The 21,358-nt window shown below is 57.4% G+C and overlaps 3 protein-coding genes across 4 annotated transcripts; 2 read left to right on the forward strand and 1 right to left on the reverse strand.

Moving 5' to 3' along the window:
- Positions 1-51: 51 nt before the first annotated feature.
- Positions 52-1,335, forward strand: HIGD2A (HIG1 hypoxia inducible domain family member 2A). The gene is made up of 2 exons (XM_027468447.3): positions 52-220; positions 1,109-1,335. Exons 1-2 carry the CDS (start codon positions 109-111, stop codon positions 1,273-1,275), a joined length of 279 nt encoding a protein of 92 aa, XP_027324248.2. The 5' UTR covers positions 52-108; the 3' UTR covers positions 1,276-1,335.
- Positions 1,336-1,651: 316 nt separating this feature from the next.
- Positions 1,652-6,829, reverse strand: CLTB (clathrin light chain B). 2 transcript variants are annotated; one of them, XM_072023268.1, is made up of 6 exons: positions 6,457-6,829; positions 4,936-4,982; positions 3,953-4,070; positions 3,642-3,753; positions 3,252-3,305; positions 1,652-2,935 (listed from the first exon to the last, which is right to left on the reverse strand). In XM_072023268.1, the coding sequence occupies exons 1-6, from the start codon at positions 6,638-6,640 to the stop codon at positions 2,764-2,766; spliced, it is 687 nt and encodes a 228-aa protein (XP_071879369.1). In that variant the 5' UTR covers positions 6,641-6,829; the 3' UTR covers positions 1,652-2,763. The 2 variants fall into 2 exon arrangements, with proteins under 2 accessions (XP_071879369.1, XP_038042373.2); XM_038186445.2 differs by lacking the exon at positions 3,252-3,305.
- Positions 6,830-7,105: 276 nt separating this feature from the next.
- FAF2 (Fas associated factor family member 2) lies at positions 7,106-20,530 on the forward strand. Its single transcript, XM_027468232.3, has 11 exons — positions 7,106-7,368; positions 13,025-13,093; positions 13,535-13,669; positions 14,367-14,443; positions 15,206-15,344; positions 16,653-16,738; positions 16,818-16,909; positions 18,344-18,521; positions 18,770-18,941; positions 19,137-19,280; positions 19,742-20,530. Exons 1-11 carry the CDS (start codon positions 7,306-7,308, stop codon positions 19,922-19,924), a joined length of 1,338 nt encoding a protein of 445 aa, XP_027324033.3. The 5' UTR covers positions 7,106-7,305; the 3' UTR covers positions 19,925-20,530.
- Positions 20,531-21,358: the final 828 nt, after the last annotated feature.

The raw sequence follows: 21,358 nt of genomic DNA on the forward strand, positions 1-21,358 counted from the left end.
CCGCCTTTCAACTCGCCCACCCGTGGACTACAACTCCCAGAGTGCGCCGCGGCCCGGCTACGGTAGGCGGGGAGGGCCAAGCTTGCTGCCGTCCCCGCGCCCGCAGCCATGGAGGCCGGGCCTCCCCCGCCGCTGCCCAGCGGGCTGCCCGTGTTCCGCGAGGAGGGCTTCGGGGACAAGTTCCTGAGGAAGACCCGGGAGAACCCCCTGGTGCCCCTGGGTGAGGGGCTGCGGCAAGGGGGGGGCTGTGAGGGGGTTGGGGTAACGGGGGGGGGGGGGCTGCGGGGGGAGGCTGTGGGGGATTGGGGTTGGGGGAGGCTGAAAAGGGGCTGCGGGGGGCTGGGGAGGCTGTGAGGGGAGGCGGCAGGGGTCTGGGGTTAGTGGGGAGGTGTAGGGGGAGGCTGTGAGGGATTAGGGTTGGAGGGAGGCTGCAGGGATTTGGGGTCAGGGAGGAGGCTGTGAGGGATTAAGGTTGGGAGGGAGGTTGGGAGGATTTGGGGTTAGATTTGGGGGGGAGGCCGCAGGAGGAGGCTGTGAGGGATTTGGGGTCAGGGGAGGCTGTGAGGGGAGGCTGCAGGGGTTTGGGGTCAGGAGAGGAGGCTGTAAAGATTTGGGGTTAGTGGGGAGATGTAGAGGGAGGCTGTGAGGGATTAGGGTTGGGAGAGAGGCTGCAGGGGTTTGAGGTTAGATTTGGGGGGGAGGCTGTGAGGAGAGGCTGCAGGGGGTTGGGGTTAGAGTTGGAGGAGGAGGCTGTGGGGAGAAGCTGCAAGGGGAACGCTGTGAGGTGAGGCTGCAGAGATTTGAGGTTAGTGGGGAGACTGCAGAGGGAGGCTGTGAGGGATTAGGGTTGGGAGGGAGGCTGTCGGGGGAGGCTGCAGGGATTTGGGGTCAGGAGGGGAGGATGTGAAGGGGAAGGTCGCGGTTGTGTTAGGTGAGGGGTTGGACGAGGCACTCTTGGAGGTCTCCCCACCACGGTGATGCTGTGAGGCTGCAGGGCTCGGGGTAACGGGACGGGTGGGGACAGGGGAGGCTGCGGGGGCAGCCGGGCTCCATCCCGTCCAGTCACCGCCTGTCCCTGCTGACTCTGTCCCTCCGCCCTCCTCCGCAGGCTGCCTGTGCACCGTGGGCGTGCTGACCTACGGCCTCATCAGCTTCAAGCGAGGCCACACGCGCCGCTCGCAGCTGCTGATGCGGGCGCGGATCCTGGCCCAGGGCTTCACCTTCGCGGCCCTCCTGGGGGGCATGGTGGTGACGGCCATGAAGGCGAGGAAGTGAGAGCCTCCCACGGGCCCTGGGGTGCTGGCAGTGCGGTTAATACACCCCTCGTTAACCTGATGTTGGAGCTGTGGTGTTTCTTTCTTGTGTTTATCCTCCTGGAGCACCCGTGGGGTGTCTCACCGAGGCTCTCCAGCCCCGACAGACATCCCGGTGCTGTCGCAGCCTGGTAAAATTTGTTCCCTTTGTCACTCATCACGCGTCATCTGCTGGCAACCCGATGCCTTGGTGACACAGCTGAGGGAAAGGGGTGAGCTCCACACTGTTCCCCACAGCTCCCCCCTTCCCTTCGCTGCCTGCTCAAAGCCTTTCCCCGAAGAAATTCTGCTGCCTCGTTGGTATTTCCAGCACACACAGACACCTCAGCCCCGTCAGCTCAGTTTGGAGATGTTGGTTTATTGTAACAGGTGATTCGAACGGGCACATGATACCGAAGCTGAGGGGATGTAGAAGAGCTGTGGGCGCCGCTCCCCGAGGGCTGGAAGCCCCCACCCAGCACAGGGGCTGCAGCAGCCGGGGCCGTGGGGGGCTCCTGATCCCCGGGAGGCAGCCAGAGGCGATTCAGCTGCTCTGCAGGGAGAGGGGGGGAGCAGGGCTCTGCAGCGAGGCTCTGCTGGCTGATCTGCTTTGCTGCCTGCTCCCACCCCCAGCACGAGCAGAGCTGCCCTCCCAGCCAGGGGGGCACCGCCAGTCCCGCCAGCAAGGGGAGAAAGCAGCCTTACGGGGTGGGAATGGGAGCAGCCCCCTGCCCTGCTGCCTCTGGGGCGCAAACCCAGCGGGAACTGGGCCGGGGAGAAGCCCGAGAGCGGCTGCCCGGGTTAAGGGAGCTGGAGGCTCGCCCTGCCCCGCAGCAGCCACACCTCCTACCTGCTTCCCTGCAGCCACACGGCCTCCAGCTGCCCTCCTCCAGGCAGGGGGAGGAGCAGAGCAGAGCCAAGGCGCCCAAAACCTGGCACCCCAACAGTTGGGGGCAACAGGAGAGGGGCGGGGAGCACCCTGCACTCCTGTCCCGTGCCCCCTTCCCAGCACCCGGCACCACAGGGCACAAGACACCACAACTGTGAATTTTTGGGGTGCCCGCACTCACATTCCTCAGTTCCCACCAGCTCTGTGGCATCACCTGGGCTCCCCACGGGGTCTTGTGGGGTGGAGCAGGGTCTGGGCTGTGCCCCCAGCCCTGCCCTACACCCCGCAGGAGGGCAGAGGGGAGCCAGGATCCCTCTGGGACCCCCGAGGCAGGCAGGTTTGCTCCACCGGGTGAGGTGGGGAGCACCCAGGGGGTGTTAGGCCCCGGGCACGGCTCGGGCTGGGGGATCCCCTTGCTAACAGCTTCCCGGGGAAATGCCACAGTAATAAATATGTGTAGAAAGAGACCGACGCACCCTGAAGCAAAAGGAAAACCACGGGGAGAGTTACAACCACCGACTGCAGAGGGCAGGGACCCAGGGACCCCCCCTTCAAGGCCCGGCTGGGCCCTGCCAGGCGGCCCTAGCGGGACAGGGGCGTCTGTTTGAGGGAGATGAGCACCGAGCGCATCCGCGAGACGTCCTTGCTCTGCTTGCTGCTCTTGGGGTTGAAGTCGCAGAGCTGGGCCACCTTCTCCCACTCAGAGCCCGGGCTTTCCTCCTTGGACTCCTTCAGGAACGCTTCCTCCGAGGCCCTGCGGAGATGTTGAGGGCTGTCAGCGGCACAGCCCCTGCCCAGGAGACCCTCCCCTCCCTCAGAGAACCCAGCCCAGCCCCGGTTCCCTGAGCTCAGCACCCTCCACCCGTGGGGCTGTCCCCAGAAGGCCCCAAACCCCACAGCCAGCCCCACAGGGGCAATCCCAAGAGCTCTGCTTTCCTCCTGCGCCTCCAGCCCTTGGAGATGCTCTGGGACCTCGCCGGAGCCCGACAACCCTCCCCAAAACCCCTTTCCCTTGACTGGGGGCTGCGGAACCAAAAGCCAGGAGCCCGGATCCTGCAGGAGGCACCTACACATAGCCGATGACATCGGCGTCCGGCTGCTGGTAAAAGGCTTTGTCAGCGATCCTACCCCGAGGCGCAGACAGAGAGAGAGCGCGGAGCAGACAGGCAGGCAGAGGGTTAGAAAGAGAGAAACAGAAAGGGGGTTAGCGGCCTCCCACGGCACCAGGAAACCCTGCCGAAAATCCCACGGGGCTGTGCTGAGCCCCAGCCCCACGCGTGGACAGGAGGCCCTAGGATCCTGCTGTGGCTCTGCAGGGCCACCACAGCTGCTCGGTGTCCTCGGGGCTCTCCCCGAGCCTGGCAAAGTGCTGGTTGTGCAGGGCTGAGCCCCAGCGTGGTGACAGAGCCCCCCCGGCCCCTCAGGAAGGCAGATCTGGCTGCCTCGGCCTCTCAGCCTACCTGTTGTTTGCCCGGTTCTTCTCCATCTGCTCGTTCTGCCGCAGGTTCCACTCCTCCAGGTCCTTCTTGGCCTTCTCGCGCCACTCCTGCTCCGTCACCTTCGAGGCAGCATCTAGGGCCGGGGTGTGACAGCTCCCGTCAGGCAGGCAGGCAGGCAGCCCCCCGCCCCGTCCCCTTTCCCCCCTAAATCACCCACGGGAAGGCATCACCGCCTCCGAGGAGGGCTGATTTTTGGCACGAGGCGCCCCTGGGGCGCAGCAGGGAAAGGACCTCAAGCTCCCAGTGCCCCCAGCACGGGGCTCGGCTCTCACCCAGCTCCTCCAGGCGCTTCTTCTGCTCCTCCCTCCACTTGCGGATGCTCTCGGGCTCCTGGGTCAGCCGGTCAGCCTTGGCTATGGCCGCGTAGGCGTCCGTGGGGCCGTTGGACTCCTGCAGAAGGCGAGCAGCCCGCCCTCAGCAGCAGCTTTACCCCCCAGGCAGCACGGGGCCAGGCTCCTCACTGCTGGTGTTCAGCCCCGGGGCAGCTCAGGGCACAGCTCTGTGCTCTGTGCCTCTCCTAAAGCCTCCCGCTGGCTGGGACACCCAGCCTGACGCGGCTCAGCCACGGGATTAGGGCTCTCCTCCCAGATCCCCGATCTCATTAAGGCTGTCCCGTCGCTGATATGATTAGGATTAGGCAGGGGAGATGCCCGTGCTGCGCTGCTGGGCACCAAATGGGGTGAAGGAAAGGTCTGTAGGGTGCTGGCACGGCAGGGGGTGCCCTGACCCACTCCTGGGCATGGGGAAGGGGATTTGGTGGGAGATGAGATGCTGCAGGGCTCAGCAGCCAGGCCACAGCTATGCACCAGCACGGTGAGTGCCCCACAGCAGCCCTGTGCTGGGGCTGGGCTCTGCCAGGTGCTCCCAAACAGCCCAGGGGCTTCCAGGAGATCACCAGGCTGGAGCAGCAGAGGTTTGGGAGGGGAACGGAGTGTGTGCCATCTTCTCTTGGGGCCCAAGCACTCCTTGAGAGCACCTGCAAACAGGTTTGGGGCAGGGCTGGACACAGCCAGAAGAGGACCAGCATGGTTCGGCCAGTCTCAAAGACTCTAACTCCAAACCTCAGGGGCTGTGGCAGTGGAACCAGCCCTTCTCCTTCAAGCAGGGGTGAGAACAGAGCACCAGGAACCCACCACAGGACAGACACGGGCTGCCAGGAGCTGTTCTGGGGCCAGCCGAGCAGCAGAGTGCTGTGCCCCCGCTCACATCACCCTCCTGAGCATCACGGGGCCAGGGCAAGGGGCTGGGGTCTCACCTGGAAAACATCGCCGTTGACAGTGGCTCCCCCGTTCTGGAAACCAGCTAGAAGAAAAAAAAAAGGAAGAGAAAGATGAGCAGAGCTCTGGCAGCTGCAGGTGATCCCAGAAGGGCTGGTGCTCAGGAAGCAGTGAGAGGTCAGCTCCTGGGGAATAGGGCCGTGCCGTTTCCAGCCCCGCACACCCATCCCCACAGCCCCACACGTGGGGGCCACCAGCTGAACACCCCACGCTGGTCTCACGTTAGGGCTTAGCAAGGTGGCAGGGTCCAGAGCCTGCCCGGGGCAGGCAGGGGAAGGAGGCAGCGTGCTGCACTGCCATGCTGCTGTCAGAGCCCCGAACCCTACAAATCCCCCCTGAGCTGTAGGGAATATGTGGGAGGGCGCTGGGCCAGCAGCTCTGGGCTCCTGTCCTTGGAGGGATCCAGCCAGCACCACCCTCCCAAGACAAACCATTCCGGGCATCTTGTGTGTTTATGGTGTTTTCACTGCCTGTTTTTTTTTTTTTTTTTTTTAAATCTTATCTGAAGGTTAGGGAAACTGTCCCAGGAGCAGGGTGGGAGGCAGTGCTCTGCCTGCACGCAGACAATCTGACCGCCCCCAGGTCTGCCAAAGGCAGCAGCTGCCACACACACAGACAGACACACAGACCCACAGACACACAGCACGCTCCACCAGCGGGGAGGAGGGCAGGGACGCACATCTGGGTCCTCAGGAGCCCATCCAGGGGGAGCGAGCTGTAGAGTTAGGGTTAGGCGAGGTACTGCAGACACCCACAGCTCATGCACAGCCCCGTGAGCTGCACAAGGCGAGCCCCAGGGTGCTCAGCTCCCTGCTGCCGGGCAAGGAGGCTTTGCAAGAAGCCCCCCCAAGCTCTGAGCTCTCCCCCTGGCCATGACCAGGCTCAGACGCAGCGTGGCTCCGGAGCAGCCGTCCCTGTGGTGCTCACCCCGCAGCTCCAGCTACACCCAGCCCAGCTGCCTGCATGTAGCAGCACCTCTCTGGGCCAGCCGTGGCTCTGCAGGTCCCCGTGGGCGGAAAGGAGAATCCACCACAACACGGGCAGCAATGGGGACCCCACAGACCTGCCTGCGTTAGGGGCAGGAGGATCATGGCAGCGATGTCCTCGTTGGGGGTGGGAGACCTGGGGGCTCCTGCTACCTACCGAAGGCCCTTCCTTTAGGGCTGGGGGCCACGCGGAGGCACGAGGCGAGGCTTGGCACCTTTATCTATTGTCTGAGCATTGTCTGACTCAGTCCGTGCCCCGTGCCCGGCTCAGGGCTCACCCCACACCGCGGGGCTCAGGGGAAGGAGCCCCCAGCCTGGCACCAAGCACACGCCCCACAGACACCCCCCAGGCCTCCAACCTGGCACACGGGGCCCCCCCTCACCCCTGTGGGGGCCACAAAATCCCACGGGGACCCCAAAACCCCCCCGGATCCCCCCAAAACCCCCCCGGATCCCCCTCCCCCCCTCCCGGAGCCCTGCGGCCGGGGGGTGCCGGGGCCCGGCGGCGCTCACCGGGCTCCTGCGGGGCCGCCTGCCCGGGGCCGGCGGAGGCCCCCTCCCCGTCGGTGGGCCCGAAGGCCTCGTCGTTCTCGATGCCCGCGATCTCGCTCTCCTGCTGCGCCAGGAAAGCGGCGGCCGGGTCCTCCTCGGCGCCGCCAGCCTCGGACGAGGAGAAAAAACCGAAGTCGTCGGCCATGGCCGGCTCCTCTCCTCCTTCCCTCCTTCCCTCCCTCGCCGCCACAGCCCCAGCTGCCTTCGGCTCGGCCCCGCCGGGCCCGGGCGGAGCTGTCACTGCGGCGGCGGGCGGGGCGGCCGCGCTGACATCAGCGCCGGGACCTCCCCCCCGCCCTCCTTCCCTCCCCGCCGCCGCCGGGAGCCGCTGCGGAGCTGCCTCGGCCTCCCCGCGGGCTCGAGGGGCCGGCGGCCGGCGGCTCGGGGCGGTTCCGTGCCCCCTTCAGGCGTGAGGCGGTGCCGGGAGGAGGTCCCGGTGCTGAGGGCGTCTGGCGGCCGCCATCTTGGGTGTGGCCCCCGCCGCCGCCGCCATCTTGGGGGCCGCCCGCAGCCCGCCCCGCCCTGCGGGAGCCGCCGGCCGTCTCCGGAAACAGCCGAACGGCTGTCGGAACTCTTCGCGAGCCAATCAGGAGCGGCCGAGCCGGCGAAGGCGGTGGATGAGCTTCGGGTTTTTCCGGAGAGCTCCGAGAGCGCTTCGGCCATTTCCGGCGAGCGCTCGTGTATTTCCGGCGGCCGGCGAAGAAGCGGTTCGGCTGGCGAGCCGCGGAGAGGGGGGGGGAGAGAGGCAGGCAGCGCCGCCGACGTCACTTCCGGCGGGTGACGGAGCGACGGGTCAGAGGCGGCAGCAAAATGGCGGCGCCTGAGGAGCGGGAGCTGACGGCGGAGCAGACCGAGAAGCTGCTGCAGTTCCAGGTGCGCCGAGCCGGGCACCCCGCGGCCGTGCCGCCACCACCGGGCCCTATCGGACCCCAACCGGGCCGGGGGCGGCGGGCGGGCCCTGCCCGCAGCGGGTGCGGGGGCGCCGGGCCTGGCTCGAGCCGGGGCCGCTCGGTGCTGGCGGCCGTGAGGCGCCCCCCGGGGCCTGGCGGGGCTGCCCCGGGCGCTGCGGGCCCCTCGGGGCTCGCTGAGGGGCCGGCGCTGGGCTCGGTGCCCGTTATTCGGGGAGGCTGCTCCGTAACCCCCTGCCGGCTCCGCGGCCCGCCCCGGCCATTTTGGGGAGGGAGGCTGGGGCCGGGCCGTGCTGCTGCCCGCCGATGGCTGCGGGCCCTGCCCGGGGTGTGCGGGGTTCGTCGGGGCTCCCCGGGGGCCTGCGGCTTCCCAGGAATTGGCGCTGCCCCGCTGGGTGCAGTGGTGCCGGCTGGGGGAGGCCCCCGGGGCTGGAAGGCTCCGGTCTCTGCACAACGTGGGCTGTCTCCCGTGGCCTTTGGCTTGCCTGGGTCTCGGGGCTGTGCAGTGCTTGAATCGGTCAAAAGAAACTAACCCCACACGTGGTTACTGGGGAGGGGACTGCCCCAGAGTTGGAGCACTCAGTTGTGCTCAGTGGAGAAGTAATTCAGCTGTTGCCAATTAAAATTATCTGCAGGTGAGTTGGCTTTGTCTCTGAATTGTGAGGTGTGGCGTTACCACTTGTGGTGTTACCCAGGCTGTTGTTTTCTTCCCTAAATGCACTATCTTTCCTGAGTGCTCTGCCTGGCTTTTGTTGGTTCGTATTGATCTCTAAGGACACGTTTCAGATTTTTTTTTTTTGTGCCATGTGCCTCTAGTTTGTAGTGTTAAAAGGGTCTTGAGAGGCATCCAGCCCTGCCTCCCGTGGCAGAGCGAGGTGCAGCTGCTCCCCATCGTTTTGTCTTGGAGCAGTCCCTGAAATCATCAGCGGCGGTGTTTCTCTGTAGCCTTGGTGTTGGGAGATCCCGTCAGCTCTTAAAGAGATCCCCTCTAAACCTTTACTGCAAATTAAGCTCCTTGGGTGATCTTAATTCTCAGACAGATGAGGTGCAGCAGCTTTAATGATTGCTTTCCCAGCATCGCTGCTTCCCTGGTAAGTGGATGATGTTTAAGCTGTTGCCTTGCCCCGTGTATGTGCACAAACCGCCCTGCAGCTCTCGCTGCAAGCTGTCACAGCCCTTATTAACCCACAGGATCCGGACAGATCGGGCCAGCTGCACTCCTCAGTTTCCCTGTTGCTATTTTCAAAGCCCTGTGGGCAGCTGTGAACCTAAAGAATCCCGTGTGTTTCCTCCTGCTACCTGCTACAGTGCCGGCTGGGGGCTCGGGGGAGGGAGCCTGTTGTATCCCAGCTCCTGGTGGGCCCTGTCTTGAAGGGGAGAGCACTTGTGGGTAGGAGATGGCTGCTGCCCAGAGCCTGATGTGCAAGGTGTTGTCCAGAAGGCTTTAACACCAGTTATTCCCTCTCCTAGTGTGTAGAGGCTCAGCTTTCCCCAGGGCTGACCTCACTGGTGCTGCCTTTGTTACCTTCACACCTGGCTGAGAGGGGCTCAGCTGCGCAGTCTGCTCCCTTCTTTGAAATGAGGGAGGGTAAATCCGCCCACCTGGAGTCACACAGGCTTTTTTTTTTTTAATTTTCTTTAGCTGGGTTCCATTAAATAGCAGCTGCTGTTTGGAGAAGATGGCTCTGCCTTGTGAAAACCATTGGTGCATTGGTGCTGCTGCACTTTTTCTTTGTGAGGCGTGATCGTAGCAAGTAACTTGCCCGATATTCTGGGGTGAGGAGCATCACAGCGCCACGGAAAGCACAGCAGTGCTGTGTAAATAAAGTAGGAGGGGGATTAGGGGAGAAGGGAGTGGGGCAGCAGGTGAGGAAGGCCCCCGGTGTCGCAGCTAAATGGAGAGCACGGAGAAAGCTGCGGGCTGTCAGTCACCCAGCGAGCAGCTGCTGTGCTCGGGGATGCCTCTGTCCCTCAGTGAGGCTGCTTGGGCTGCAAAATGCTGCTCCCAGGGTGAGGCAGCGAGCGCCTGCTGGCTGGTGTCAGCCTGGCTATGGTGCCTCCGGCCTGGGGATGCTCGCCTGATGTGCCCTGATAGCCCTCCCCCAAATACCGGTGCGAGTGGCAGCTGGCTTCCTGCAGATAGGGCCGGGGTAGCCCGGTTGTTTGCCACCCGCTGTGATCGGTTAGAGCTTAAAAAATAAATAAATAAATCCCTGTGTGGGGAGAGAATGGGGGGGAAATGGGGAATAAAAGCACCAATGCTCTTTGGCAGGTTTTAAGCCTCCCATTTGCTGCCAAAGCCTCGGCTAACATAAACGAATAGAAGTACCTCAATCTTCATCTGTCAGGGCTCGATGCTCTTTGCATCTAGGGAGGGGAGCTCGATGTGAGCAGCTTGAGCGGGCTGCGTGATGCAGCCCCGCTGGGGGTGGGGACAGCACAGCAGCTCCTGCGGGCTGCCCTTATCGACCCGTGCCCGTTAGCTTGGGCCCGTGGGCTGGGGCACTTGGAACGTGCTAATCTAGAGTAGTGGGCTTGTTTGTGAGGGAAAAGTTAGCGATTGTGATGGGATCTCTAATTTAAATGGGGAAAACAAAGCGCTCAGGGCTGGAAATGCCTCGTTCAGGGAGGAGGGGGGGAAACAAGGCGCTCCCCAGACCTGTCCCACTCTGCTGTGCATCAGAGCCCTCGTAAATGCATGTACTGTGACAGGCAGAGAGGAACTATCTCTAAAAAAAAAAAAAAAAAAAGAGGCTTTTTCCTGCTCCAAGTCGGATGTTCTTTACCCCTGGAAGCAGCTCTCTGCAATCTGGCAGCGGGAGGGCCGCTCAGAGCAGCGCAGTCGCAGCCCGGTGGAGCTGTGCCCCGTGCTGTTTCACCATCGGAGCGGCTCCGAGGGAGCAGTTTCGTAAGTGCAGCGCCCAACCTTTGTCCGCTTGGGGTACTCCACTCGCTGAGGGGTGGAATTGTCTCACTGCTACAGGGGGAAGAAGATCTGAGCCTTCTGAGCAGCATCTCAAAGGTGAGAGGTGCTGAAGCTGCTGGGTGTAGTTATTTGTGTGTATTGGAGCAGCCTTCTGCTTCGTGGGGTGCTTGACAAGGCAACACTGAGCTTCTGTGGTGCGTGATGGTTTGTCGTCTGGATGTTGGCGTTGACTGTTGGGCTTGGACCTGCGCTTCTGAGTGCTCATGTTTGAGAGCACTAGTTCCATAGGATGAATTTCAGTTTTATGTACAGGGATCTTTGTGTTACTGTGCCTAAGATGTCAGCTCTCTGAGGGGGCTAATGAGAGGCTAGCAGCGGGCCTGTTGGTTAGGGCCCAGTGCAGATACCTTACCGACACTGAATGCATGCTCATTTCTGTGCCTGAATAGCAGAATGGCCCCAAGATCTGCCAAATGCCCGCTGCCTTTACCCGGGGGTTTCTTATTCTCCCCCTGCAGTGCTTCCTTGTGCAGTGCCATCGATCAGGAGCAGTGGGAGCTGCCCTGATTCGGTGCTCGTGGAACACTTGCTGTGAGCTGTGGTTACTGGGTGCTGCTTTCTGACCTGAAGCTGCCGCTGTGCTTTGTGTGACTTAAAAAGGAGGGGCTGTTCCTTTGGGAAATCCTGCTAATGGTGCCCGGTGGGGCTCCTGGCACTTGGAGGCAGGTGTGAAGGAGTTCCTGAATCGCTGAGGTTTTGTGAGTGCAGCAGAACTGGTGGGGTGTTAAGGAACGGTGGGCAGAGACTCCCAGGTCTTTGAAATAAACACCTTGTGCCTCCCTGGTCAAGTCCAAAAGAAGACGCCTGGAATTTACTCAAGGGGTCCCTTTAAGAGGCCTGTTAAGTGTCTTCTATAGGAGCGTTAAGGTTAAAAGCCAAAGTGAAGCGTGTTTTTAAAGATTTAAACCAAAATCCTGAATAATGAAACTGACTTACAAACAGAAGTGCTCTGGCAGCAACAGCCAGGTGCACGGAGCTTCATTCTGAATGAAACTCGTGTGCAGTGCCCCCTGCAAGGCCTTGCAGGACAGGACGAGTGTTTCCATCAGTTCCTAGCACTAGGCACTGACCTGCAGGGCTTCTCGGTGCCTGCATGTATGGCGTTAATCTCGGGAACACTTCGATCAGCCTGGTTCCTTACAGCAGTGCGACTCGCCCAGGAGATGGGGAGCAGGTAGGGATGTGGGTGGGTTTGGTGAGGAAGTAGCCGAGAAGTGCTCAGAAGCTCAGGCCCTGAGCGGGGCACTTGTCCACGGAGAGATTTGGGTGGAAGCTGCATGTGGAGTGGCCGAGTGGGGGAGAGGGAGGAATCTGTGCGCCGTCCTCCCCAGGGAGATCCCAGTGCAGTGTGTTAAACAGTCAGCTTGTCAGGGCGGCCTCAGAGGCTTGAAATGAAGCAAGGAATTGGGAGAATGCCGAGCAGAAGTGGGAATGCTAACAATGGATTGGAGCACAAGGTGTAATGGAAACTGCACGCGAGGCTTTGTGAAGCTCCTGCTTTGTGTTCAGTTGTCACAAGCTGCATCCCGCAGGGAGGTCACGCTGCACGACAGGGAGCAGCACTCCCTGCTCCTTGTCGGGTTCCTGCAAGGCTCACATCTGAAGTCCTGCACAGAACTGTGCATGCAGCTGGCACAGCTCTTGTGTGGCTCAGCTCATGCAGCCCTCACTGTCACAGCACGTGGCAGCCCTGCTCCCTGCCCTGGTGTCCCTGTGCCCTTGGTCATGTGCACAGCTGGCCAGGGATGTGGTTGTGGGCTAAGGGTGCCAAGAGAAATGTACCAGGTGAGAACATGGAGCCTTGGGAACCTGCAGAGTTCTTGTCAAGAATGCCCTTGCTGGAGAAATTGTCATATTTAAATGATATTATATGGTGAGCGCTTCCTGAACTTGTTACGCTGCTCATGAGGGTTAAATGAGCCCTGTCACTGCTGCTTCTGTCTTGTATCCGGGTTAAATAATTGTTTCTGAAAGTGTAATTTTTTTCCAATTGAGTAAATGGGAAGGCAAGAAAATTTTACTCTTTTTAACTTCAAAATAAGAGCAGTTTCCTTCAAATCTGCCTTCTCAAACACCAACTTGAGAGCCCGGTAGCCTCGAGGTCTACAGCATGTTTGGGTTATCTTTTCTGTTTGAGGTTCTGTTTGCGTTGGGCAGGACTCGTGTTCTGCGGGGTATTGTGTGCCTCTGGAACGTGCTGCCTTCATTAGTGCCTGGCTCGTTTTGGTTTTAGTTTCTGTTTGTGTTTGCAGCCAGTGAAGTAATGTGCTTGGCTCTTAAGGGGATGTTCTGAAGTGACGTTTGAGGGCACGTCCTGGCATATCCTTCCAGAGCTGAACTCGGGGTGGTTCTGTGTTAGCTTCCTGAGCAGGCTGAGTGCAGCTGGAGCTCGGGGTGTGCTGCTGACAATGGGCTAGTGGGAAGCGTGCGAAGGCATGCTCAAGGCCACCTGCGTGTCCCCAGGTTTGGGCTGGCTCACGTTGCTCTCTTCTGAAGTGATGGCTCTTCTTTCTAAGAGCTCTGCTCTTTGCTGTGTTGCAGTGTCTGTGTTCTTGCCTAGCACAGAATTGTAAAATAAATAAATAAAAATCCCATGCTCCCCTGGCACTCATTTGCTTTTATTCTCCTTCCGTAGGACCTGACCGGCATAGAGTCCATGGACCAATGTCGCCACACGCTGGAGCAGCACAACTGGAACATAGAGGTACTGCTTCAAACCCCTTGTGGTGCTTCCCCAGTACCTGAGCTAAACCAAGTGGTGTGGGCGGGGTTCCTCCCAGTTAGACCTCATCCGTTAACCCCCGAATTTGCCCTGGTAACTTTTTATGAGAGTATCTTGATACTGCTAGAGAGCTGGCTTGGAAATACGCAGCAGAGTTCTTACAGCTGCAAACAATCACTTGCCTGGCACTGCACCTTCCTGCAGTGCGATGTGCAGGCTGCCATGGACGTTTTCCATGTAGAAACGAGCACTGGTGTTTCCAGTTCCTAACGAGCTTTGTAATGCTTATGGAGTGTTCAGAGTCTGTGGATAAGTAATGCCTATTGTTAGGTACCAAAAAAAATTTAAAAAATAAAATAAAGACTAACAAAACTGCTATCCTTGAATGTCTGAAATGTTCCTTTGCTCCTTCTTGTGTTAAAGGCAGCTGTGCAGGACCGACTGAACGAGCAGGAGGGTGTCCCAAGTGTCTTTAATCCACCCCCATCTCGGCCGTTGCAGGTCAATACAGCCGACCACAGGATCTACAGCTATGTTGTCTCAAGGCCACAGCCAAGGGCAAGTTATCTTTTGGTGGATTTTGCCTTGCTGCTTTGTTGTTCAGAGTTACCAGTGTGCATGCAGGGAAAGGCGTTGTTTTCTTTGTGTGCTGTTATCTCCTTTCTAAAAAGCTTTTTTTTGTCATCTAAAAATAAAGCGTAGAGCTGTTCCTTCAGCCTTCAGTATTACTGCGGATATTTTCTCCGTGGTGTAATTTGCAGTATGAGACTTTCTCTGTTTCACAGAACATCTTCCTGTGACCTCGTAAAGCTTCTGATTGGTTCAGCGGGAATGGAGGCAGAGTGGTGGCAGCAATGGTCTTTCATTCTTTTTAGACCCCCACCCCCTAAATAAAGTGTATTAGCTTGAATTCCTTATGCTCATATTCCACAAACAAATTTGCATGTGTCCTTCTGAGACTTGGTGTTATTAATCCTACAGTTAAAAAAAAATAGGCGGAGAGAAAACCAATTGCTTTCAGAACTCATCACTGCTGCCAGTCTCCAGAAGTGCCACGTTGAATTCCAAATGACCCCTGTCAGTCACTTAATTCAATTTGACTTCTCCAAGATGTGAAATGTTGCTGATTTTTTTTTGTGATGGGTAGGGCCTCTGCTACTTCCCCGAATGTGTGTGTTAATGCTGGTGGACACGCTGCGTTAGCAAGCCTGTTCCTGTGTTGGAGACTGTTCTGATCCTTTGTTTGTAATTACAGGGCCTGCTAGGATGGGGTTACTACTTCATGATGCTTCCATTCCGATTTACCTACTACACATTACTTGATATATTTAGGTAAGTATTTTGTGCTGACTCATGTATTGATTGCATCAAGGCACACACTAGCTTAGATCTGGCTGTACCTCTGTCACTTGAATCTCTTTGAGTCTGACAGATTTCTCTTCCCATTTGTTTGCTCAACTGGCTTTATCTGTAGCTTTGTAAAGTTCCTACAATGCTTGGCAAGAAATAAATCTTACTGCAGAGAAACCAAGTGCTCTGTGGCTTTGTAAGTGAAATATTTAATTGGAATTTGAACTTCACGTAGCTTTACAATTTGAGTGCCATGCGAGGGGGACACACAAGGCAGTGACACACTGTGTCCTGTTGGGCCAGGCTCCAAGTTAACCTGTCCCAATCCCAGGATATTACTTGGCAGAGCTTAAACTGTTGATGCAGCTGCCTTTTTCCCTCTGGTGTCTGTAGCTGCTCCTGCCTTTACTGCCCTAAAGGGCCAGTTCATCTTGTCTCCTTGTAGAATTGATGGAAAAGGGAATGCTGAAAGGTAGCGACTGTCAAGCAGTCCTGCCATCTGCGTTGGTTTGGCTTCTTCCTTTGCCATATTATTTCTTCCCTGAAAGTCTTTTGACAGGGGCTTTTCTGTTGCAGTATCAGTTTGGAGCAGGTGGCAATTTGGGATGTAATTACAAATGTTCAAGGGTCTCGTCTGTGACGTTTTTCCTTCTTATGAATGCCAGTGACTGTCTGTGGAAAAGAAAATCCTGTTCTTCAGCAAGTCAGCGAGCTGAATTGCAGTGTCCTTTCCTTCCTTCCTAGGTTTGCTCTGCGTTTTATACGCCCTGATCCTCGTAGTCGGGTCACTGACCCGGTGGGTGACATTATTTCCTTTATCCATATGTTTGAGGAAAAATATGGGAGGATACACCCTGTCTTCTACCAGGGAACCTACAGCCAGGTCAGTGTCACGCCTTGGTGCCGAGGTACTGGGGAGATGAAGCGTGGGGATGGTGCTGGCTGGTATCAGGGCCTACGTGGCAAAACCTCTCTTCATCACAGCCCGGTGTTTTTTGTCTCCGAACTCCGTAGCAGGGTGTTGGAGAGCTAGTGAGCGAGTGTATTAGAAAACCAGTGTCTGCCAGGCTTGATGACACGCCAAGTCTGCAAAGTTGGAAAGCAAAGCTGCTCTGACTGTTCCTCGACCGTCTGTGTGGCTCTGTAGCCAGCAGCTGTTCTTTGTAATCCCGCCTTTGTTTTTGTAAACTGACGTGGTGAGCCAAAGTCTGTCCTTCTGTTCCCCAAATCGGGATGGACTGCCCAGGCTCGTGTATCATAACGCAACTCCCGAACGTGGTGCGAGACCTCAAAATTGAAAGAGGGAGCCACGGAAGAAGGAACGTGAGGTGAGAACTGCACATGCCAGCTCTGGGCTGCCGGTGCTCTCTGTTGAGACCTCTCCCTGGGCAGCACCTCTGCTGCAGCCTCTCTGAAGCTGGCCAGGAGGAGAGCCTCCTGCTGAGTGTCCCGGCAGGCAGCTGGACCAGCTCTGCTTCCCGAGTGCCAGAGGAGGATGTGGAGCCTGTATCTGCTCCACGCTGCATGGTGATGGAGCGTGCTGCCCCACAGCTCTTCCAGGCCCCTTTGTCTTGCCTAGAATCCAGACTTAGCCTAACCCTTCCATGGTTATTTACTAAAGCTCAGTGCCAGTAAAACAGAGAGCCCATTCTGCACTTACTGTGTGGTCTTGTTAAATGCTTTGGGGTGGGTGGAATCCAGAGCCTGTAGGATACGAAAATTTTGGTTGTTTTTGTTTTGTTGGGGCCTGCAGCATTACTGAGCTGGCCTTTTTTTAGTAGCACTTCCATTTGATGTGGTCTGAAGGTTGCATCCCGCACAGGGTGCAGTGGAAAGCTCAGCCTTACCTGCTGCGAGTCCGAGGGATGAAGGCAAGGAGGCTTTGCTGCCAGCTGAGCCTGGTGGGGAGGTCTGGGGGGGTCAGCTCACACGGGGGTGTGCCTGGCTCTGCTCTGAGCTCAGTGCTCTCCACAGCCTGAAAGGAGTTGGGCAGAACATGATCCTCTTAAACAAGGCTTGGGTTGCAAGGTCCTGTAGGCTCACACTCCATTTGCTGCTTCCTTAAAACCAGTTTGTGGCAGAGTAACGGCCCAGCTGAATGTTGCTGAGCTGTTTCACGCAAGTCTTGTGGGTGCTGCCTTCCCTCTGACTAGAGCCCCTGTAACTGTGCCTCCTCTGCTCTTATGCCAAGGCACTGAACGATGCCAAGCGGGAGCTGCGCTTCCTGTTGGTGTACCTGCATGGAGATGACCACCAAGACACAGATGAATTCTGCCGGTAGGTAGGAGAGCTTTCAAATCACAGTCCTCGGGCTGTGCATGCAGGTTCACTGATGTGATCTCTTCTCCTCCCCTAGCAATACGCTGTGCGTACCTGAGGTGATCACCCTCATAAACACTAGAATGCTCTTCTGGGCGTGCTCAACCAACAAACCAGAGGGATACCGAGGTGAGTGTGTCCCTCCTGGACTTTACCTTATACCCTTCAGGTTCTGGAACAAGCCAAATGCTCTCGGACAAATTCATGTTTCAAATGTTCTGGTGGTTTCTGTGCAAACAGGTGAGGTGGTCACAAGACTGCATGGGGAAATGCACGATGGTTTGTGTGTGATGTCTCAGAGGGCCTGCTTGGAGCTGGGGAATACCTTCTGCTACTAACCTCAACTGTTCCACATGTTTCTGGGCAGTCCTGGTTGCGCCTTCTTTGCTGTGGGCATTCAGGCTGCTTTCAGTGGCTTGTTAATGGGAGCTGGTGGGTGTGTGCTGAGGATTAAACAGAGTACAGAAACAAGGATCTAACTAGCAGGGCTCTTAACACTGCTTCGCATTCTGCCTGGGGCCAGGAGTGACTTGCGAGGTGCATTCTTTCCCTTTGTGAGACAATCATCTTTACTCCACGCCCAGTCTCTCTGTCTCCTCAGAAGTCCCCACTGAGGTCTTCTTAAGTACTCTCTTTCCAGGGCTGCTGATACCTGGCACGGCAGGGTGCATGGTAGGGATTTGCTCCAAATGGAGCCTTTTCCTAAAGTTCTGTTCATGCGTCCTGTGTTTTTTCTGACCTCTCCTGGTTCGTGACAAGAGACTGGGAGTTGTGCTCTGAAATTTGGATCATTCCTTTCTTCATAGTTCTGCTACCAACACCTTGAGAGAATGGCTTGTTAAGCCAGCATGCTTCTACCTAATGCTGTCTCATTGCTGTAATACTTACAGTTATGGTAGAGATACAGCCTAGAAAAAAGGGGTGGGAGGGATCGGGGCCTCATTTAGTCCATGGGGTGCTCAGGTTCAGTTCGGAAGGCTCTGTCAGTAATGATGGTTCTATGTTGTACGACGTGCTGGGCGTGCTTTGAGGGGGTGGTGGTCAGCTGTAGGCAGGGTTTGCATGCCATTAGTCGTAGATGAAAACTGTGCACTTAAAAGCCCCTGACCTGCTCCATTCCCTGCCTTAAGACAGAGTTTGCCTTTGGCAGAAATGAACATTTCAGAAGAAAATTGGATCAGGATGGACTCTTTCCCCATGATAGTACCTTCCAGAGTCTGGCCATCCTTAATAGTAGCAGGTGTTTAACCTGTGTTTCTGCAGTTTAAAGCCAGGGCTGCTTGCCCCATTCTGAATGGACATTTGAAGCAATTTATTTCCTTCTGCTCACATTCAAGAGCCTTTTTAGGTACTTGAAAGCTTTTTATCCACTCTGTGTCTATGCTCCAGGTCACCTCTCCTTGCTCTAACTTAGGTTTCACTTGATAATATAGAGGCCTTTTCTGCCGTGGATGAGATGGTGGCTGTGGAAGCTGCTTTCCTAGGCCCTTGGTGATGAAAGTATCCGTGCTGTAACCCTTGTTGATCCTTCTGGAAGGGATGATGGTTGTGCCTCTCTTCCAGTCTCCCAGGCTCTGCGAGAGAACACGTACCCGTTCCTGGCTGTGATCATGCTGAAAGATCGCAGGATGACGGTCGTTGGGCGGCTAGAGGGCCTCATCCAGGCTGATGACCTCATTAATCAACTGATATTCATCATGGATGCCAACCAGACCTACCTGGTGTCTGAACGTCTGGAGAGGTACGAGCTGGCTGCTCGACTGCCTGCTGGAGCAAACCTTAAAGTTCTCTGCCACCCAACCTAGGGAAACAGTTTGTGTGGTAGGGGCTGTAGGGACTCAGCTCACCTTCTGTGAGCGTGTGGTAGTCTGTGCTCTAAATGAGGCATTCCCTGCTGCGTGTGCTGTACCTGCACCCTCAGGTGTGCCCTCAGCCTGCCCTGCTTACAGGGGCCTCCCAGCCCTGACCACTCCCTGCTCACATTTATAGGGAAGAGAGAAACCAAACCCAAGTCCTGAGGCAGCAGCAGGACGAGGCGTATCTGGCATCCTTACGTGCAGACCAGGAAAAGGAGCGCAAGAAGAAGGAGGAACGGGAGAGGAAGAAGAAGAAGGAGGAGGAAGTACAGCAGCAAAAGCTAGCAGAGGAGAGACGGCGGCAGGTGAGAGCAAACTGAGTGCTAGAGAGGCTGTTGTGCTCTCCTGGATGCTCGCGGTGTGTAGGAGCAGTGCCTGTAGTAGGGTTTTCCTGTCGGACTGGAGTTGCTTGTCCTGCTTGGGGCTTGCACGGCCTCCAACCGTGCTGCGAGGGCAGCCCGGTGCACGCCCATTGCTCCTGCTCCCTCTTTACGTTGCAGACACTGCAGGAGGAGAAGGAGCGGAAGTCCGAATGCCTTCCTCCTGAGCCACATCCCGACGACCCAGAGAGTGTTAAGATCATTTTCAAGCTGCCTAACGATTCCAGAGTGGAGCGGCGATTCCACTTCACACAGTCATTGACGGTGAGCTTGGGGCAGAGCTGACGGGCTTCCCGGAGTGGAAGAGGGTTGGGAAACTTCACAAGTGGCTCACCAGAGCTTTGGTAGTGTTGGCCTTTGCCATGTGATGACCTTTACCTAGAGCCTTAGCAGGCAGAATCCTTCCTGGGTGAGGAGGGGTGTCCTTGGACCTGGTCTCTTCACTTCAGAAGAGAAGGATTGCAAGAAAAAACAGATGCTCTTCTCCTGAAAAGCTGAGGTTATTGTCACTGCCTGTTAAACAGGGGAAGAGCCAGAAGCGGTACTCCCCAGGTGTTCCGTGACAAGTCCAGCTTCGTGCACACTAATAAAATGCCTGTATTGCCCACAACGCAGTGATGGTGCAAATCTGCTGCTTTAACCCCTCCCCTGTGCAATACCACGGGTGCAGCCTGGCTGTGTCATCGCTCCCCGGGCTGGCAGCTATTTCTGTGCTTCTTCCCCAGGTGATCCACGACTTCCTGTTCTCCCTGAAAGAAAGCCCGGAGAAGTTCCAGATCGAAGCCAACTTCCCTCGCCGTGTCCTGCCCTGCCTCCCGACAGAGGAGTGGCCCAACCCACCCACGCTGCAGGAGGCCGGACTCAGCCACACGGAAGTCCTCTTTGTGCAGGACCTCACGGACGATTGACACTTTTCCAGAAGCCAGAGATTGGAAGAGAAATTCATATTATTATTATAATACGATATTTTTTTTAAAAAAGACTGCGTACAAACAAGGGATCAGAGACCACATCGCCTGTGCCAGCTGTGCCGTGGGCGCGCGCTGGCAAGAGGAAGTGTGTGCACGTCCTCACACACCCCTGTACACAGCCATCCCCTACACTCGGAGGGCAGAGAGGGAGGGGAGCGGGTGTCGCCCCTCCGCCCTCCCTGGGGAAGAACAGGAATGGCAGCTCTCAGTAATTATTGCTTTTATTGACAAGAATAATAATAAAACCCCAACAACCTGACATCTCGTGAAGATTTGATCCTCTGCTGCTCCTGACAGCCAGAAGACCAGGCACCTGAACGTGCTGGGAGTGGGGTGGGGGAAAGGGCTGGACAGAACCTCTTCAGCTTCCCTCTGTGTATAAATACTTTTCTTTTAATATTTCTCTTGCTTTGTAATGACCAAAGGAGAAGGGGGTTGACTCTAGTATTAACTTTTTGATAAAGAGCTGGTTCGATTCTTACCCGTGTGGGATCTTGCCCAGGGTTCTTAGCCTGCATAGTGTAATAAACTCTGCCTCTAGCATGTCTGTGCCCCTGCTTCCTGCTCGTGCCACACACAGCGTGCTGCCCAGCTGGAACTCAGCACTGGGGAGGGGGTTCCAGCTGCTGGGGGTCTCTGGCTGCTGCTCATGGGGTATTTGCTCAACCTCTGGCCTGCTCTGAGGCCAGCTCTGTGTTATTTTGTGACAGCTGAGCTGCTGGAGTAATACACCCAGTGTGTACAGCAGGGCTGGGATCTCTGCTGCCCTGCCTGTGGTGGGCATGAGCGTGGGGTGGGAGAGCTCCTATCCTCTGCTCAGGGATGACCCTCCTGGAGTGAGGTAGATGGGGTGAAAAGACAGCTAGGATGTGGTGTGGAGGGTGGGTGTAAGTTCCTGATCCCCGAGTTTTCTGTCAGGGGAGCTGGGAAAGGGGAACTGGCAGGAGCCTCTTCCTTCCCTACCTCCTGTCACCTTTGGGGGCAGGTGGCTGTGGGTTTTCTGCTTAAGTACAGCACCCACATCTGTGTAAACACCTGCATCAAACACGGAGGGGAGAAGAGGCCCCTTCACCCTGTCCTGCTCATGTTTCTGAAGGGTTGGACCTGATGATCCTTGTGGGTCCCTTCCAAAGTGGGATATTCTATACGTAAAGGGTGCAAGCTGTCCTAAGGCAGCCCCTTCCCCTCCACCGGTGCCTCCAGCACCCTGCACCCCCTCATCATCAGGGAGAGCCCCCCATCTTCCTCCTGGAGCAAAAGCTGTTCCCTTTCTGGCCCCAAAGCCTTTGGGAGCAGCAGCCCTGTGGTGCCGGAGCTCCCGTCCCTCTCCCCCAGCCCTGCCGGCCCCCCTGAGCTGGGGACAGGGGACAC

The sequence above is a fragment of the Anas platyrhynchos genome, chromosome 14 (assembly GCF_047663525.1).
Source record: "Anas platyrhynchos isolate ZD024472 breed Pekin duck chromosome 14, IASCAAS_PekinDuck_T2T, whole genome shotgun sequence".
Lineage (NCBI taxonomy): Eukaryota > Metazoa > Chordata > Aves > Anseriformes > Anatidae > Anas > Anas platyrhynchos.

What these genes read in the sequence shown, in the direction of transcription:
- HIGD2A (XM_027468447.3), top strand. Translation starts at nt 109, where the DNA reads ATGGAGGCCGGGCCTCCCCCGCCGCTGCCCAGCGGGCTGCCCGTGTTC. An exon ending in GAACCCCCTGGTGCCCCTGG is followed by an intron (nt 221 to 1,108) that starts GTGAGGGGCTGC and finishes CCTCCTCCGCAG; the next exon opens with GCTGCCTGTGCACCGTGGGC.
- CLTB (XM_072023268.1), bottom strand. Translation starts at nt 6,640, where the DNA reads ATGGCCGACGACTTCGGTTTTTTCTCCTCGTCCGAGGCTGGCGGCGCC. An exon ending in GGCGGCCCCGCAGGAGCCCG is followed by an intron (nt 4,983 to 6,456) that starts GTGAGCGCCGCC and finishes TTTTTCTTCTAG; the next exon opens with CTGGTTTCCAGAACGGGGGA. An exon ending in GCCGATGTCATCGGCTATGT is followed by an intron (nt 2,936 to 3,251) that starts GTAGGTGCCTCC and finishes ACATCTCCGCAG; the next exon opens with GGCCTCGGAGGAAGCGTTCC.
- FAF2 (XM_027468232.3), top strand. Translation starts at nt 7,306, where the DNA reads ATGGCGGCGCCTGAGGAGCGGGAGCTGACGGCGGAGCAGACCGAGAAG. An exon ending in ACCAGGGAACCTACAGCCAG is followed by an intron (nt 15,345 to 16,652) that starts GTCAGTGTCACG and finishes TCTTATGCCAAG; the next exon opens with GCACTGAACGATGCCAAGCG. An exon ending in GACACAGATGAATTCTGCCG is followed by an intron (nt 16,739 to 16,817) that starts GTAGGTAGGAGA and finishes CTCCTCCCCTAG; the next exon opens with CAATACGCTGTGCGTACCTG.